Raw genomic sequence first — 17,805 nt, 5'->3', positions numbered from 1 at the left:
AAACAATTGCACAATTGCCAAAAGCCTCAATTACAGCTGTACATTTGTGCTCATTTCATGCATTTCGGCAGTATGTGTTGGCCCAAAATACAGTGGAGAATCAGAGATTTTAAACTTGATAAGTAGACTTTAGCCATTCGTTTAGATTTTTTACTAACAACATAACTCCCATAATTATTTGTTATTAACATTACATTATTTAGTTATGAATGTTTAGAATTACCATGCAGCTAGTTCACAGAAAATTATAAACAATTTCAAAACTTCAGGTGTAAAGTCTATTAATCGGCAATGATATTCGCAATTACAATACCAAGGTGTATAATAGACAATTATGACTTTTTTCATAATCATGCAGCTCTATTTACAGTACAAATTTGCTGCATTATACAACCTAGCTTTTATCAATACTCCATGAAAAAAAATTTGAAAAAAGTTGCTTTGTCATAAAAATGAACCGCAACTTAAACATGACAGGTTGACAGGTTTCACAGATAGCCGACACCAGACAGGGAAAGGCAGGAAAAAAGCCACTGGTCTACAGCAGGGGCCAGAGAGAGGGGTAAAGCTGCATTGAGAGCGAGAGAGAAAAAGAGCGAGAGAGCAAAAGGGAGCTCTGCCTCACCACCCGCTGAATACCATATATGGCCTTGGGATTCCCATGGAAAAAGTAGAGGCAGAGAGAAAATAAGGAAGAGATTGTAAGTGTATGTTGCACTTCGACTTATGCCCGGCAGTGAAAACAATGGCAGCTGGCAAGAAGCAAGTTTGTTTCTTTAAGCTGTGGCTATAGAGGGGGTGGCTGGTATTAGACCTTAACCACCAGGGTGAATAGTACACTTGTATAATGTCGTAGCCTCTCGCTGCCCCTGTGCTGGCATTCAGACTATGGCTGAAAAAATGCAGACCATCTGCAACAGTGCCACATTTCTGTAGAAGTGTCAAGGGTCGTTCACACTACAGGAAGCTCTGATGGAGCATTTTATGAGGGGATGTGTTTGGAAGAGCACTGTTCAAATAAACTGCTGGATTTATAGCGCTAGGTTTCTGTTAAAAAGACAACCTGCATTTTGATTTATCAATGCGAGTCAATGTGTTAAAATTGTAAAATTTTTAAATTGACCCCAACACACACACACACACAGCTTTGATTTCACTCGGTTTTTTACAATTATTTTAGAATTTGTGACTCTGGAACACAAAATCATAACTATACTTTGTGCCGAAAATCATTAGGGTATTAGTTAAAAATCATGTTCCATGAAGTTTTTTTACATATCCTACCAAAAATATATTGAATGTATTTATCATTAGTAATACGTGTTGCTTAGGACTAGAGGTAGACGGAGTAATCGGTTTTGCAGATTAATCGGCACAGATAGTTAATTGGTGGAATAAACGTCTATCGGCAAAAAAACAATATTTTTTTCCAACAATAAATCCGATAAATCAATAAATCCAAACCAGATGTTTAATGTAGGGATGCACCGATATGGAAATTTTGGCCAATACCGATAACTCTTTATATTTGGGGGGCGATAACTGATAGATAGATAGATAGAGCACCAATCAAAACTCCACATGGCCAGCAATGAGCAAGTGAAGTGGTTCAACAAAAACAAAATAATCCATAATTTATCGGCTTTCATTTATCGGCCTAATTTTGCTTTCAGACAGGTAACCGATAATATTAAAAATAAGCAGTTATATTGTGCATCCCTAGTTTAATTTCATGATTATTACCATAAATTTGCATTAGTTTATATCCAGCTGGTTACTTTTATCCATAATTTATCTATATTTTAAGTTAATACCAAGAGAAAGCAAACTATATGCAGCCGTCAGCTACGATAACATATCAACAGTTTTATTAACCAATCAGATTGCAGGATTAGGATTTGTGTGTATGTTAGATTTAGGTTTTGGATTGGGTTAGGGGCTTTTAAGAAATACTCCTCAAACTATTATTTCACACTAATTTGAGGGTTTAAAAATGGTTAGGGTTTGAGTTAAGGGTAAGTTGGGGTATTTTTGATTAAAACGTTGATCCAGGATCAACAAAAAATGTTGATCCAGGATCACATCTTACTTGGTGAAATCACGGCGACCCATATCCAACATATCAAAATCTGATTTCAATTATTTTTTATCATCACTGCAATATGTATTTTTTTACTTTGATGGAACAATCATTAGGTGCTAAAACAGAAGCAAATCAAGTCCAAGGCTACACATATAATAGAAAAGTAATTAAAATTTTACCAGTGGGATTATTTAAGTATTATTAATATAATTAATACATTTTTATTAATACATTTATTTCATTTAGCACATTTTCATTTTAAAAACTATCTGTCTATTAATCGGTTATCTGCCAAATATCGCCATTGCGCTCAGATTTTCAGATGTAAAAATCTCCAATTTAAAAAAATGTGCCCGTATGAGTGGTTTGTGAAAGTGACTTTTCACCCCCATTGGCAGACACTAACAACATTTGCAAGTTAAACTCTGCTCCACATTGTTGTCAACAATATATGTTCATGTAACCCAAATCTTGTTGAACATGACTTTGGGTCAATTTGTGGCTGCAATTCATTGTCAGTATAAATCACCTTCATGCTGAGAAAAAGCAATGAAAGACATGAAGATTTCCGTCATACCACCCACCCAAAACACATACTTTGTCTAGATATCAACACATTGGTTCCTGAAAATATCTTTATTACGTAGGAAGTGTGGGAAGTGTTTTAGGAAAGTGTTCTGATGCAGTGGATGAATGTTTTTTTCACACATCTCAAATGACATACATGTGGTTTTGGGCCAAGAGTATGCGTGTACAGTACGTGTTAGTTACCAACCAGCACTAAGAGTGGATGACGACCACTTGACTTAAGAAATGAAAAAAAACCTTCACAATCCTTTTGGAAAGGACTTTGTTTCCTGATCCCCCTGCCCATTATAGTCAGATTAGCCCACATTATAGCAATGACAGAAGAATGCACCTTAAACCATCTGATGAACATCCACAAATAAGCACAAGTTGAAGATAAGGTCAGAAGCAGCTAAAGTAGGCTCTGCTGGATATCTGTCTCTCAAATGTATATACTGTATGTGTATTGTATATACTGAATTTGCCCCATTAGAGCCACTTGTGGTTCCTCACCACCAAACTGTGAAAATCCCAAACAAGAATGTTGACATCTGGTGACCGCAAGCTACAAGTTCCCAACTTTTGATTGGCTCCATCTGGACAAGAGTGCGATTCACAATCGTGTCAGCCTGTGTGACGTTCCGGCCCACGCATGTTGACAGCTATTAAAAATGCCAAGACACTTGCTATTGCTCATGTGCCTCTTCTGTGACTCAAACATTGATGGTGGAAATTAAAGACCCACGTTGCAGATTTTATGCCAATTTTCGGTGAGGGTGTTCTGTGTCCATTTAAAATTATAGATGTGTGATTTAGGGTGCACTCATATTAGGGCTAACCTAACTGAACCTTGCCCGAGCATGACTGTCCTCCCTCCCTACTCCCCCAGAAGCACGCACTCATACTGAACGATGATGACCTGAGCCGGGCACGCTTTTATCATTTGGATGCGGTTGCTCTGAAGGAAAAAGAAAGTACAGCACTCTCTCAACACTGGAGCCCATCGTAATGTTAAGTGTGTTTTCTTTATTCTGCGTCTTTTGGTGTGCAATGACACACTGCCCTCTCACATGCCTTAGTTGATCTGTCACATATGCAGCATACACATTCACGTAACCCTGCTGCGTGAATCAGAAGGTTTTTACGAAGGCTGATGAAGGTGAGTGGTAGCGCAATTGACGCCTCTCCTTTTGAACCGCACTCTGTCACAATTTGCAATGACACTGCGCATTCCATGCCTGAGCCGAAGTGAACTGCGCCCGAGCCCACATTTGCAAGCAGGCCAGGGTGATAATCAAATCGGCAAGAAAAATAATAAAAAAGCACGTTAAAACAAAAATTATTTTCTTGCACTTGTTCTTGTCTTTTGACTGAACATAGAAAGACATAAACATTTTTCTTTAATCACGGAACCAGCTTTACTGATAAAATGCGCATGGCAATCCCATGATGGGATATATCGCCCAGCCTTAATCAAAGCAAACACTGAACACATTTGGTTAATCCCAGCAGAGGCCTTTAACAAATATAAACCTGAAACACAGAATGCAAAGCTGGACGCAGACCGAACTCACCCAGCAAACATTAAGCTTCAAATCTTTACTCTGCTTGGCCGGTCTTGTCCGGGAGAGCATAAATTAGCCACCTCCTAATAACGTCTATCCGCAGATGTGCATGGAGCCATGAGCAGGTAAGATTGCATGCATGCTATTCATCACAGTTTGCAAACCTTCGGCCAGTCAGGCAGGAACAGCCCTGCCTTCAAAGTGCAGTGAGAAATAGGACAGGCATGCAAATGAAAACTTATGGTGATGTCAATATACTTGGAGTCATAATAGAAGACATACATTACCTCTGAAGTCTGAAATGAGACTCTCTTAAGATTTTACTAAAAATATGACAGCAACCATGGTGCAGCATAAAGAGATGAATACATACAGTGAATTCACAGAATTTACTGTCTGAATGGGACATAAATGTTTTGACAACAATGAGAAGTGGCATTGAGCATGCAAGCACTCCAAATGAATCATGCTCACTGGAAGGCCATTGGGTTTAAAAGAAAGGGCCCGAATACTTTTTCTTCTGCTGTTTCCTAGAAACAGATACTGAACTCAATTACATTAAGCAGCAATAGCTCAATAGCAAATCTCCCTGCAAATGGCTCACAACCAAGCGTTGTCAACGTTCAGATAAAGACTTCTCTTACGAGGACCTATCAGAGAGCCAATTAAATAATAGCAGACACTTCTTGTTGATTGGATAATGATGAAATCATGCACTGAAAAAGACTGTTAAGACTGCAATTTGGCATGTTTTGGGCCTACAGGGTGGGCTTCAGGCTTTGAAACATTCCTTGAGAATTCTTCCCAGGTGCAATTCCCAGGTAAACCAGTTTGAACCTGCAATGACGCTCACATGAATAGTTCACCTGCTTCACAATATACTCATCCAAACTAATAGAGGAAATTCCACAATTTAGTGGCAGCTCACAATGATGAATCATGAGATCAGAGTTTAAGGGATACTACATCCAAATATCCACATTACCTCATGATTTACTCGCCCTGCAGTCATCCAAGATACATGTGTCCATCCTTTACAAAAGTAATCCAAATGGCTCCAAAGGGTTAATAAAGGTCTACTGTGGCTAATCAATGGAATTTTGTAAGAAAAATATCCATATTTCAAACTAGCTTCCAATAACGACGCCATCTTTGGAGTTAAATAGGGATATTTTTCTTACAAAAACATATCAACTACCCGCAGAAGACCTTTATTAACCCAATGGAGCCTTGTGGATTACTTCTGTGAAGAAGGAATTGACTTTTTGGGGTTTAAAGACATAAGTTGTTCCCTGATCCCTGTTTTTCTATCAATATCAATCTGCTTTAACAAACATCAAACAAACTGGTTTGCTCTTCTCCGGTCAGGCAAAAGCATCTCCATCAGAATGATGTTAGGATACAAACTATGCCACTCCACAAGATATATTTTGCCTTGACTGTTTTCATTCTGTTGTGATTCTTTGTATCGCTGTCATGTGGCATCATCCAACAGTTTAGCTTTAATTGTCGAGCAGATGGCATTACATAAAACATTTGTTAGTGCTTTTAATACAGCAAGACAACCAATCTGGTTTCATTGCTTTTTGTCCAGCTAGCATGTTATGCAACTATATATTTTCAAACAGGGAGGAAAACCCTGCTGTCTCGGTTTCTGTTCAGCAAGTCAGCAATGTATCCTACACAAAATCAAACCTTTTGGTTACATCACAAAAGCTAAATTACAAAACCAAGGCTTGGCCGTGCAGTTTTCCCTCCCGATCCCACTTCAAAAGTGACTTTAGAAACAGCGAGGAAGATGAGTCATGTTGCAAGACAACAGATGACACAACACTGGGGCGCTACATCTACAGCACAGACTTCCTGTGTTTGATTATGGGTTTCTTTAAAACATTCAACCGAAAATATCTCCAAACCGCCTGCCTGACAGGGCCAAACCTGCTTATTACAAAGTGTAAAACATGAACTGCTGGTGTGCGGTTTCTAATATCAGCACATCAATCATGCACTTTACAGACCTGTAATGATGACGATGATAAAGCGATGTAGATGTCCAAGTATGTTTTTATTTAGTTCCTGTCCAGCGTGGTACTGCACGATTTTGTCTGGAGCTAGCAATGTTAATGCTATGTTTACATGCCTTATTATATGTCTTTGTGGAATACTTGATTCTGATTGGTCGGTGGTAACCATGAGACAATGATTATTGTATCTTGTCTCAAAAACAAAAGTCTGTGGGAAGAATTAAAGTTTTTTTTGCAAGGGAAACTTACCCGCTAACTTATGAGTTAATCTACAAAAATACATCACTCTATAAGCAGGATAATGTACATAGCAAAAAACAACCAATTGAATGTACATTACCCCTTATATCATGACATTTACCATGCGTTGTTAAGTGTTACCGAAAGATAAAACGTTTCAGAAATAAGGTTTAAATTGTGAAAAATACATGGCCTAGATGAAATGTCATCAATGTGAAAAAATACTTTTTACATACAAAAATAAAACGTATAAAATTGGGTTATATAGAGAGATTTTGCAAAAATGTTCTGCATAACATTCACAAATGGAGATGGTTGTCTTGACAAGCTCATTCCATTTCATATACAATGAATGAATAATTGACTGACATTCAAATCACATGCCCATTACGCATGCATGAGAAATCCTGAGGACCAATTTGAAAACAATAAACATAAATTATTTAAGTCAAAATTTGCTCTTACTGGACCAAAGAGCTTAAAGCGGAAGTCCACCCTAAAACAACATTATGCTCCAATACTATATTTCATGCCATATATGTAGTTGATTGTGCTGCCATCAAATGTACTAACTCCATATAAAAAATTAAAGCTTTTAACTGCTACAGTAACGGTGATTTGACGCATCATCAAATCACCGGAAGAAAAATGCACGACTACATTAATTCTGAATGTTCTAAATGGGGGCGGGTCTTGAGGCGAGATGATTGACAGTAGATGATAACGTTTTTGATTGACAGCTGCACAGGAGCTAACGTTAGCTTGCTTTGCTCGTGTTTATAATAACAACAACATGATAATAACTTTCTACGTAGTATGTTTACCGTAGTTACACAAAACAAGCAACAACTAAGCCAAATGATGTTTTAGATATTTTAACAATTTTACATTACCTGAGTCCGCGGAAAAACTGGGCTGAAAACAGTACTCAAAATCTTCCTGACGAAAGTGCTGGCTGCATATTCAAAGTAGTGTAGTGGTGGGTCAGCTGAGGGTCGCGTTGATGTCAACAATAAAAACTCCCGGTGGCCTGAATTTGTTGTCCTTACATCCACATACTGCACAGGTTCTAGTCATCCTTTATCGAGGGCTTTGGTGATTTCCCCCTCAGAGACGGTTAAAGCGGAGTTACTCTTTGGATGGGTTCGTCTGCCGGCTAACTTCAAGTTGACTTGAGTTGATTTGAGAGCTAAAGTTAGTTGAGCGGTAAAAGAAGTTATTAGGCTTGTTCAACTTCATGTGGCGTTGCAAGAATCGACAGCGGGATGACGTCAAAGTACCGCGAGAGCGATTCGCGAAATCATACGAAGGAGTTTGCTTTTAAATCCCTTTCGCGGAACGTTGACGTCATCCAGCTGTCGGTTCCTGCGGCGCCGCATGAAGTCAAACAAACCTGACGACTGCATCGAACAGTGGTTAGTGGGTGGAGCTAATGACTCAGTTTCGCGCAGTGCATTCTGGTTAATTGTGTCCATTAAAGACCGTTACGAAAATTCCGCTTCAACACACTATCAATCTAATAATCGAAATCGTGCAAATTTATTTATTTTTCCTCATGTATAATGCAAAGTGGACATAAATTACCCGTGATAAACAGGCTAAAATGTCTAGATTGGACTTCCCCTTTAACCGAAATGGCATTACAAGGCAATAAACCACCCATACCAGTTAATTGAATCCATAAATTACTTTGTACCTTTCTAACACAGAAATGTAAGGTCCACAACCACTGACCTGTCTTCGGCTATTAGTCTCTAGCAATAACCGTAACTCCTCAGTTATGGTAACGGCAAAGCCAAAACACATGCACTGACATCAGTATTTGGCTCATAGCAAAGTGAACCATTGCACAAACCAAGAGGATATAAAAGCCCCACGCACCTAATTTATGTCAGAATTGATTTCCATTTGGTCTGTCTTCATAAGCTAGAGTTGGATACGCAAGCTAGTACACTGACCGACAGAAAACATGACTTCATCATCCCTTTACGCAACCATGTTTTTTCTACTTGCCATCAACTAGATTGTTCAACAGTAATACTGAAATAAGAAAGAATTTGTGTGTCGTAAACTGAAATATTGTGCTTTCCATCATGCCTTTACCATGGTAAAAATTTTATCTAGGAACCAGCAGGGATCTGGGAATATAAAACGTTATACACTTTTTGGTGTATGGCTTAAAATCTACATACAAAAATTTTTAAAAAAATTATGTAAAAGATTCTTGTCTATATCATATACAATATGGTATAATTAGATTAAAAAAATAAATAGAAATTTTCCTCCCATCCTTATTTAACTTTATTAATTAAATTACAATTATCAATTATTTTCTGATAGCTTTTTCTCTGTTTTCAGATCAAAGATCAACTGAAGTGCCGTGAAGCAAGCTTTGATGCAATTTCAACTGTAACAGGAAGTTAGGGTGGGACATATTCAGGGCCCCATCCCCTTTGCAAATAATACTCTTCAGTTTACTTCAGTCTGAAACCTGATGAGAAATGTTTAATGCTTTTATCTGCTAAAGGCAAACTGTCAGTGTTTTGAGCACAAACACACACACACACACACACACACAAAAACTTCGATTAAATGGGGATTTTAATATAACTTGCCTGTATAACAACAGCATTTTAGCAAAAAAAAAAAAAAAAAAACACTAAAGATACTATTGAACTATTTTTATTGTACATACTTTGATTTTCACAGCAGCACAGCTCCCTTCTTCCCAAGCTATTTTAAGGCCGATTTAAGTCCAAATTATCTTGTCCTGGTTTTAGATTTTGGGCCATGATGCAATGCATCTGGTTTAGATCAGTTATGTGGAGTAATGCCACAATGCTTTCTTTAAATCTTTCTTTGGACAACAAGGTTTTTAGGAACTCAAAAGTGTACATTGTATGGTACTGACAACCACAGTCTAAAATTAACATTCAGCCACACCTGCCGATAGTGGGCCAGCCTGTCAGTAACCCAACACCTGTCAAAAAAACAATAAAGATTTGATTATTATGCTTTTGCTTCATTGTGGAAGCTGCATATAAGAAATACTCCATGAGACTCACCATGTAGAGTAACATGAAAAAAATCATACAAAATTTTTCATTGAAATAAAACTTTTAGGGGCGGTTTCGGGACAGGGATTAGACTAGTCCTAGACTAAAAAAAAATGTAAGACGCTGTCCAAACTGAAAACAACTTGCACTGACATATCTTAAAATACATCAGTGCCCTTTGTTTTGCCTCAAAATGCACACAGTAATGTTTTTAGTGAGGCATGTTTGTTAAAACTAGTTATATTTTCTAATTAAACCAAGACCTAGTCCTGGCTTAAACTAATCCCTGTCCGGGAAACCACCCCTTAGTGTTTGGTTTAAATTGTATATTTTTTTATTAATTGCACAATGTATCATGTTAATTCACTTATTAAGAAATTCACTCACCAAAATTTTTACTCGCGTGAAACTTGATGAGTGTTCATTTTGGACCCTGCTGACTACACGGTTTACAAATCAATCACCGGTGTTCTTTAAAATCTAGTTTTGTTACCATTAGTAGCACACAAGACAGGCAGCATAAAAGGTTGGGTGCAGGTGTGTTTTCATTCTCACACACACTTCCTGGGGATTATGGCAACACAAGAACGACTGGGCTTTCTGTGCTGACTCATATCATGAAGATAATAAAGACCTCTCCTGAACAAAAGTTCACAACATCACAAACAATCAGAGCAGCGTTTCTTTAAGCGTCTAAAGCAGATATCGGCTCTGACATGTCAACTGGGCGGCTCAGACACGGCTGAGAATCATGGGATACGCAGTGCATACTGACACAGCGATGATAGAGATGTTAACCTAAAATGCGATGACATCATTTTCCCGGCGAGATAAACCTAAAACCATTGCACCACTTCCAAACGTCATGCAAGTTCCATCTTGAGGTCCACGGTCAAATTTATCACTCACATTTTCATAACACGACTGCAGAGATTCACAAATTGCAACACTCATCCGACAAAATATAATCTGGCAGGTCTACCTTAAAATGACACCTTAACAAATAAACAAAACCTATTGTTTTGCCTAATGAGCGGCTTAATTATGGCTCTTTAACAAAAAGTAATGGGCAGAAAAAGGCCGTGACCGGGAAGGTGGTGGTTCATTTGGTGGGGGGTGTATTCGAAATGACAGCTGAGGAATTCTGGGTCTACCATGGTTTCCAATAAGAGACACGGCAGGAATGCAAGCGCAAGACAACACAGCCACAACCCTTTACACCCGACACATAACCGCATATCTTATCTTTACCTAGCACCCACCTTACTCAAAACTATCCAAATCTTGACCTCCCTGATGACAACATTGCAGACAAATTCCACCCAAGCTATAAATGGCTTATCTGGGACGAAAATCCTGCAGCTAAGCATCCACATCCGTCAGAGTTTCTAATGAAATGCACACTTGTAGAAATATGTGAATGAAAGACCTTGTAGACAACAGCGCTTCAGGTTTCGAGTGAAATTCACTACTTGCTATTTCCTTCCTAATCAGTAGGTTAAAGATGTGGAAAATAAACCTGTATGGTTGGATCTCATGATGATGTCTTGTTTATGAATGCTAAAATATTTTGCATCGTGGCATCTTAGTAAGCACATTTTCTCCAACAAAGATCCAAGCATGACGCAAGCCAAATTCAAACCTGCTTCTCCGTGAGCACAACTGTTCTTGTGCCACGTGTATGCGCTCCATCTACATGATTTAAATCATTTCAAATCGTGCTTTACACCATGTGAACAAGCAAGACTCACCACAAGCCCATGTCAGGTTTCTTAACTACAAGTCGAGCGATGCAGAATGTGGGTTGGCTGGGTGCTAAAGTTAGCGTTCTTGCATTCGCCTGCAGGCCAGTCTACACGTGATATTTATAACCCCAGCTATACTGCTACAAAAGTCACTAGAACCAGCACACCGTGTCCCTCCCTGGATAAACACAGCAAAGCACTAAAGGTGAGGTTGCTGCCTGTCATACCAAACGTAAACGCTTATGCAAAAAGATTCCAATGTGTAATCTGTTTGATGGCTCTTGAACATCAATACAGCTTTAAACGCTCCTATTAAAATGTGACGGATGTAAAAAGAGCTTTAGGGTGAGATCACTTCTGTTTCCCAATAAAATATGATAGGCATGCAAGGCGGTAAAAAAAAAAGTAAACAATGACACGTAATTGTGGCACAGTCAAAACATTGCCGCGAGTATACTACTCTACATAGGGGACACAGATGTCCATTTCCTGCTTTCTAGAGCTAGCGTGTGAGATTACAGTTATGCCGAGAGAGCCCAGGGCGGCCGAAGCGCTGACCAAATCATTTACAACTTACACACATTTTGACAGCTGTAGATAAACAGATATAAATTTACTTCAATACCACAACATTCAAATTTGATATATCCTATATCAAGCTGAAAGGGTTTTTTAAGGGTTCATAGGTGCTACTGTGCACTTACACTGAGAATTATAAAAGAGTAGTTGCTCAAGTTAACAGAGAAACATGAAGTGATAGCTTGGAGTTATACTGCGGTTTTCACAGATCGGTATAGACCAAGTCGTGGCCCAACGCATGCATGAAACTATTTCCTTCCTCATAGTGCGATAGGTGACCGTTAATCTTTTAGCACTGAGCAAATGCATACACACGAGGACAGGACCTTTACATCGGTGGTTCTCAACTAGTTTTAGACTTTACATGGGACAATAAGCGGCAAAAACAAACCAAAACTGTTTGTTTACAAATGTAACTTACATTATGGTTAACTGCATAGGCCCAAAATTCCACAGATATTAATGTGATGTGATTCATAAGTATGAGTTAGAATTATTAGACACATGTCATTTTTTGTACCCGTATAGATAGGATTAGGATATCTGTGGTATGTACTAATGTAGGAGTGTCTGTGGTCTGCATGTGAGCAATGGGGCTGGGCAAAAATAATGTTTATTTTAAGTGATCTTCAATTTAATAAAACTAAATTGATTCATAAAATCCTTGAATTGATTCTTTACGTGTGCATTATTTCATTATTGTGAGGGCTTGTGAGGAGTGTGCGATGGCCTGGAGCAAGCTTGAACGATGCTCGGGACAGTTGAAAGAACTGTCACTTGCAGGCGTAGGCCAGTGCTACATCGTCACAAAATCGTATTATTTCAGCATGTTTTAGGGATTGCCAAATTAAATATTTATTCAAAGCAGACTCGAAATTAATGCGCTGCTCGAGCACTGTTTGAGAAGTCTGAAGGGTGCACACGGCAAGCCGCAACTCAAGGCTGGGAACAGACAGCACACAAATACTGGTTTTACGTTTCCTTGTGCTTGAACGGATATTTACACAACTTTCAAAATTCCATGATAATCCTAGTAAACATGAACAATTCAGAAAGACAATCACGTGTGTAACAGTTTATTGGTTCTGTGCATTACACATAGATCTTAGTGACAGCACACCGAATAAATCCCATGTCTGCAAAACTAAAATTTTGAATGAAATATTGATTATTTATCGATACCGGACTGAATCGAAACAATATACACAAGAATCTAATCACCAAATTGGTCGCAATACCCAGTAAAAGTGAACAATATGGAAGGTCATGTGCTCTGGAGGTGTGCATGTGTGCGATTATGTAATTACATTGATTATGCATTTAAAGGCGCTCTAAGCGAATCCGTGTGACGTCACTTTTTGTTGATATTTGAACTGTAGCTTACACCCCACTTCCGTGCTTTCATGAATGCACCGAACCCCCACCCCCAAATCCTTCTTGTCGTTTATTGGCTGGAAACGTTGTTATGTTTCGTTGTGCTAGGTTTGGCCACTGTGTTGTTATTGCCATTTGTGGAGCCTGGGCTGTCGACAGAGATCGCTTTTTTACAGTTTGATCAGCAGTCAGGTAGCAAGCAGATAGTGAGGAGATGTTTGCTGTATGTAACAAAAAAATTTTATGGTCTAAAATGCGTGAATTTGCTTAGAGCACCTTTAAATAAGAAAAATTAAGATGAGGACACTATTACTGCCTCTAAACTCGCCTCTAATTTTTATGTAATCAAATGCTACATAAGGGTATATATAGGGATGCACAATAATTTGCATGCAATATCATGCGCATCCCCTTAGTAAAGCCAGTTCCTTGATTATTATTAAATGGCCATCACCTGCTATTCAGATAGCAGATAGGTGTAGCATTTACAACACAAAGCCATAGTTTACTGACAAGCTGGGCCATATCGCAGGCGATACGTCCGCGATAATTCATTCATAATTGCCCCGATTGTGAGTAAACTACGGCTTTGTGTAGAAAATGGTGCTCCATTTAAAAGCAGGTGATGACGATTTACTTCTAATCATGAAAACGGCTTCACTGAAGAGATGTGCAATGACAATCACATTCAAATTACCGCGCATCCCTAGGTATATACACACATGACACTGACAAACCCCTGATAAAGTCATTTACTGTGATTAGTTTTTTACATAAATTCATCCTATATACTCTAAAGAACATTCTGAGAAAATATAACCTTGAAACCTATACCGTAGTAAGGTCATGTCAAAAATTTAAATTAAAGTGAAATCAATGATTAAAATCAAACTTTGATGCTCCTAACCCTACTTTTAAATTATGAGACTTTAGTCTGAAATTAAAAGGCAGGGTCACATATCAGGCAAAGTTTAAAGTGTTAGTCAAATGTATATAATGTACAGTACACACAGTATAACTTTAGCTCAACTAAACCAATCTATCATTAATCCAGAGACTGCAATGTTTAAAACTGTTTGCTGTGAACCCAATGCCTGGTGAACCCATGCTCGAAGTATCTTCTCTCTCCAACGTCCACATATATAAACAAACACACACACCAGACCCAATAGAGAAAGAAGCCTCTGCAGTCACAGAGCTGAATCGAAATTCTTTCCTACCCCTACATGAACATCAGCCCAAAAAAAGGCAAGTGTTTTAAACCCATGAGCCGGCAAAGACAACCTCCTGCAGGCATACACACCAACATAAACTTTCAGGCTCAACGCAGAGCCATAGATATTAAGCTATTAAAAGGTTAAATGCCAGTGTAATTGTACTTTTAGCCTATGCGCTTTAGAAAGAGTAAAACACACTTTGAAAAGTATTAGAAGCCGAGAACCTCACGCACAGAGTAATGGCTAATAAACTAAATGACTCTCGTTCAGTTTCGATGCATTACATCATGGGTAGGGATGTGCATTTATGTCATTTTTTCATTTCGATTAATCCATAGGTCTGAAGAACGAGTACTCGATTAACTGGGGGCGGGGCAATCAAAGGGGCGGGGCGTATACGTCATGGTGAAAATATTTTTATTAAAAACACTCAAAGAAAACTTAATTTTGAAGAAACTATGACAGAACAATGAACACATACTAGATTATTAATGAATTAAATGTTTTAAACAGAAACCTCTTACATGAATAGCTGCGTGATGAAGTGAAACTAAAGGGTTAATAAACACAAACTGAAGCTCTTTCTCTATGACGCACTCTACATAATATTAAGCCTTTATACAACATAAATGTACAACGTGCATCTATCTGCATAAATGCAAGACTTCAACTAAGTTACGTTTTTAACTAAGTTATGTACAGAAAGTTTAACTCCCTTTGTGGATGTGCATCATAAACAGCGCACTTTTAAACACGTCCAGTCAAAGCTCAGGCTTCATAACATTAAGCAGCTTTAAGTCTTTTGCTATCATTTTAGCGATTAGCTGTGTCGTGTCGTCCCCTTACCTGTTCTCAGTCAAGATGTAATGTTATGCTCGTATGGCTCTCTGGTATTTCTTTGATGTTTAAATATGAGATGATAACCCATTGAACTTTTGACGGCGATGTAGATTTTGCCCCTGACTGACTGTATTTCCGAAAATCACGTCATCCTTTTAAACCATAGTGCCTCAGTGATGTGAGGTGTGGCCGGGTTCACGGGATCGGCGGGATGCCGTTCATTGCGCGGATCGGCGGGTTGGCGCGGAATTATCTGTTTGTTTTTGAATCACGCATGGTAATGTTACTGATGTCATATGCCGGTCAGCGTATCTCAAGACGCGTCAAACACGCATGTCCAGACCCAGTCTTTACTACCACATGCGCTTGTAATGCTAACCAGACATCCAAATGCCACCAGATCCACAATAAATAAGTAAATAAACCCAGATGATCATCGTTTTCATGATCGATCATCGATGCCACGTTCGAGTACTCGAGCAATCGAGTACTCGTGCCCATCCCTAATCATGGGCAAGATTTCAATGAGTTTACCCCAACATCTGGCCGCAACACAAATAAATATGCCTATGGTGGCCAAAATAAAGCCTTGGTGGGCACCACCAGGTAAATCAAACATGGCACATTAAGTAAGTCAAAGATACACAATTGAAGACATAAAAAATAGGTCTTAATGGACTGATAACTCAGCTTGCGCACACACACACACACACACCGTAGCCTACATATCAGCAGTGAGTAAGTAACTTGCATTAGTGTGCAAGAGGAACTAAAGCAAAGCGACACTTTCACAAATGTTTACAACCTATAGTCTAAATGGTGTACAAAAGCACATCCTCTCAGTAAAATATTAGCAGAGGGGGGTTTTAACAAAATGTTACTTTCGGCTGGCGCGTGACGTCACGGTCTCCAGACATGACGTCAAATATCCTGAAACTGACATGACATAAATCCTTATTGTATTATGTAATACAGCCGACCTGCCCAGTTTCAACGCCAGTGTGCCACATCTGAGGCCAAAATAAATGTTATATAATAACTGGTATATAAAAAAACAGAGCAATATTCACGCGGTAAGTTGCGCTGAGAGATTTCGACGTTTTGTTTAAACCGTATGACTTCATTATGCAAAACCCCCACACAAAACACACACATCACGTCTTTTTGACAAAATTACCGAGAATAATCTGCAAGCACAACTCAATACAAGAGTCAATGACCACGTATATTGTTAGTAACACACAATACACGTTACGCGCGGTCGTAGTGCTATTTCAATGGTGCTCCGCTGGAACTGTGATGATCTGACCGATGTGACTGCGAGCTGAGCGGCTAGCAGGCTAAAGCAGCGGCTAACACACATACACACCCGAAAATCAGGCAGACAGCTCTCTTCCTGCCTTCACACACTCACAAACACACACTACACGATCATCGATCCAACACTATTTGCATTAAACGCAAATATCCAGGAACTCTCGTCTCAATCACAGCCCACTTAGCTTCGCCGGCTACATGGTTCCGCAAAACGGCCCAACCTCGATTATGTAGGTTTGAGTAAACACACAGCCAACGAGTTATCCTCACACTCGTATCCGTGCACGACAGCTTTTGATCGGTCGCTCTTACCTGGTGCAGGGCGGTGAGTCCGTCTACATTGGCGTAGTTGATGTCAGCTCCGCGGTCGAGCAATCGCAGAACCTCCTCCGTGTCGCCGCTCGAGCAGGCGGCCAAAAACACGGCGCCATCGTCGAACTTCACCTTCGTCTTTTTCTTCTTTAGCAAGGGCGGCTCCAGGTCCGTTTCCGAGCCTATCCAGCGCTTCAACTGCTCGTTCCGTTTCTGCTTGGCGTCCGCCATCTTCATCCCCTCTAGCCTTGCGCTTCTTATCTCTCTCCGATGGAAGATATACTTTATACTGGCAATATCCCACAGCGCGATGGGGCGTGGGAGGGGACGGAACGGGAGGGGGGTGGTTAGACTCAAAAAACGTCTCGGCTAGTTACGCCGAGATCTCGCGAGAGGATGCGACGTCATCTTGCTGGATCTGCAACATAACGTCATCTTTATGGGGATTATCATTATGTAAATCATTTACATGTGTATAGTGATGGCATTTATGTACAATGCATTGCTAAAACTATCTTGTTGTTATGTTATATAAAAACTATAAGGCTTAATATATATTAAAAAGTCATCTTTATGGGTCATTGGAGAAAATATAGGCCTACAGCATTGGTCTATCTTACTATGACCTATAAAAACAGTGAACAATAAAAACAGTGACAAAATTGTGAAATTGTAAAAGGAACCTTATTATGTATCCTAATTTGTCTTTAAATCCTTTGCATTGTTTTATGTACTGATCAGATTTTTTTAAAATTTAATACTATGTTTTTTAGCTTTATAGTTTACTTTTTGTCTTTTAACATTGTATCATAGCATCATATTTGAGAATTTTTCATGTTTATGTTTATATTTATTCTGCATTAACAAGGAAGGCAGTTAATGTATA

At 39.0% G+C, this 17,805-nt stretch overlaps 1 protein-coding gene across 6 annotated transcripts in view; it reads right to left on the bottom strand.

The window, feature by feature from the left end:
* The window catches only part of ppp1r12a (protein phosphatase 1, regulatory subunit 12A), a 78,461-nt gene extending 61,201 nt beyond the window's left edge, over nt 1-17,260 (bottom strand). For 4 of the 6 annotated variants that reach the window (XM_065268698.2, XM_065268704.2, XM_065268705.2 and 1 more), the window contains exon 1: nt 16,920-17,260. In XM_065268698.2, the coding sequence (XP_065124770.1) occupies nt 16,920-17,156 (237 nt within the window). In that variant the 5' untranslated portion in view covers nt 17,157-17,260. The remainder of the gene's footprint in view (nt 1-16,919) is intronic. The other 2 variants (XM_065268702.2, XM_065268706.2) reach the window with 1 other exon arrangement.
* Nucleotides 17,261-17,805: the final 545 nt, after the last annotated feature.

Source organism: Paramisgurnus dabryanus, chromosome 1 (assembly GCF_030506205.2).
Source record: "Paramisgurnus dabryanus chromosome 1, PD_genome_1.1, whole genome shotgun sequence".
Lineage (NCBI taxonomy): Eukaryota > Metazoa > Chordata > Actinopteri > Cypriniformes > Cobitidae > Paramisgurnus > Paramisgurnus dabryanus.
Note: the sequence above shows the minus strand (reverse complement) of the source record. Positions and strands in the feature narration are given on the sequence as shown.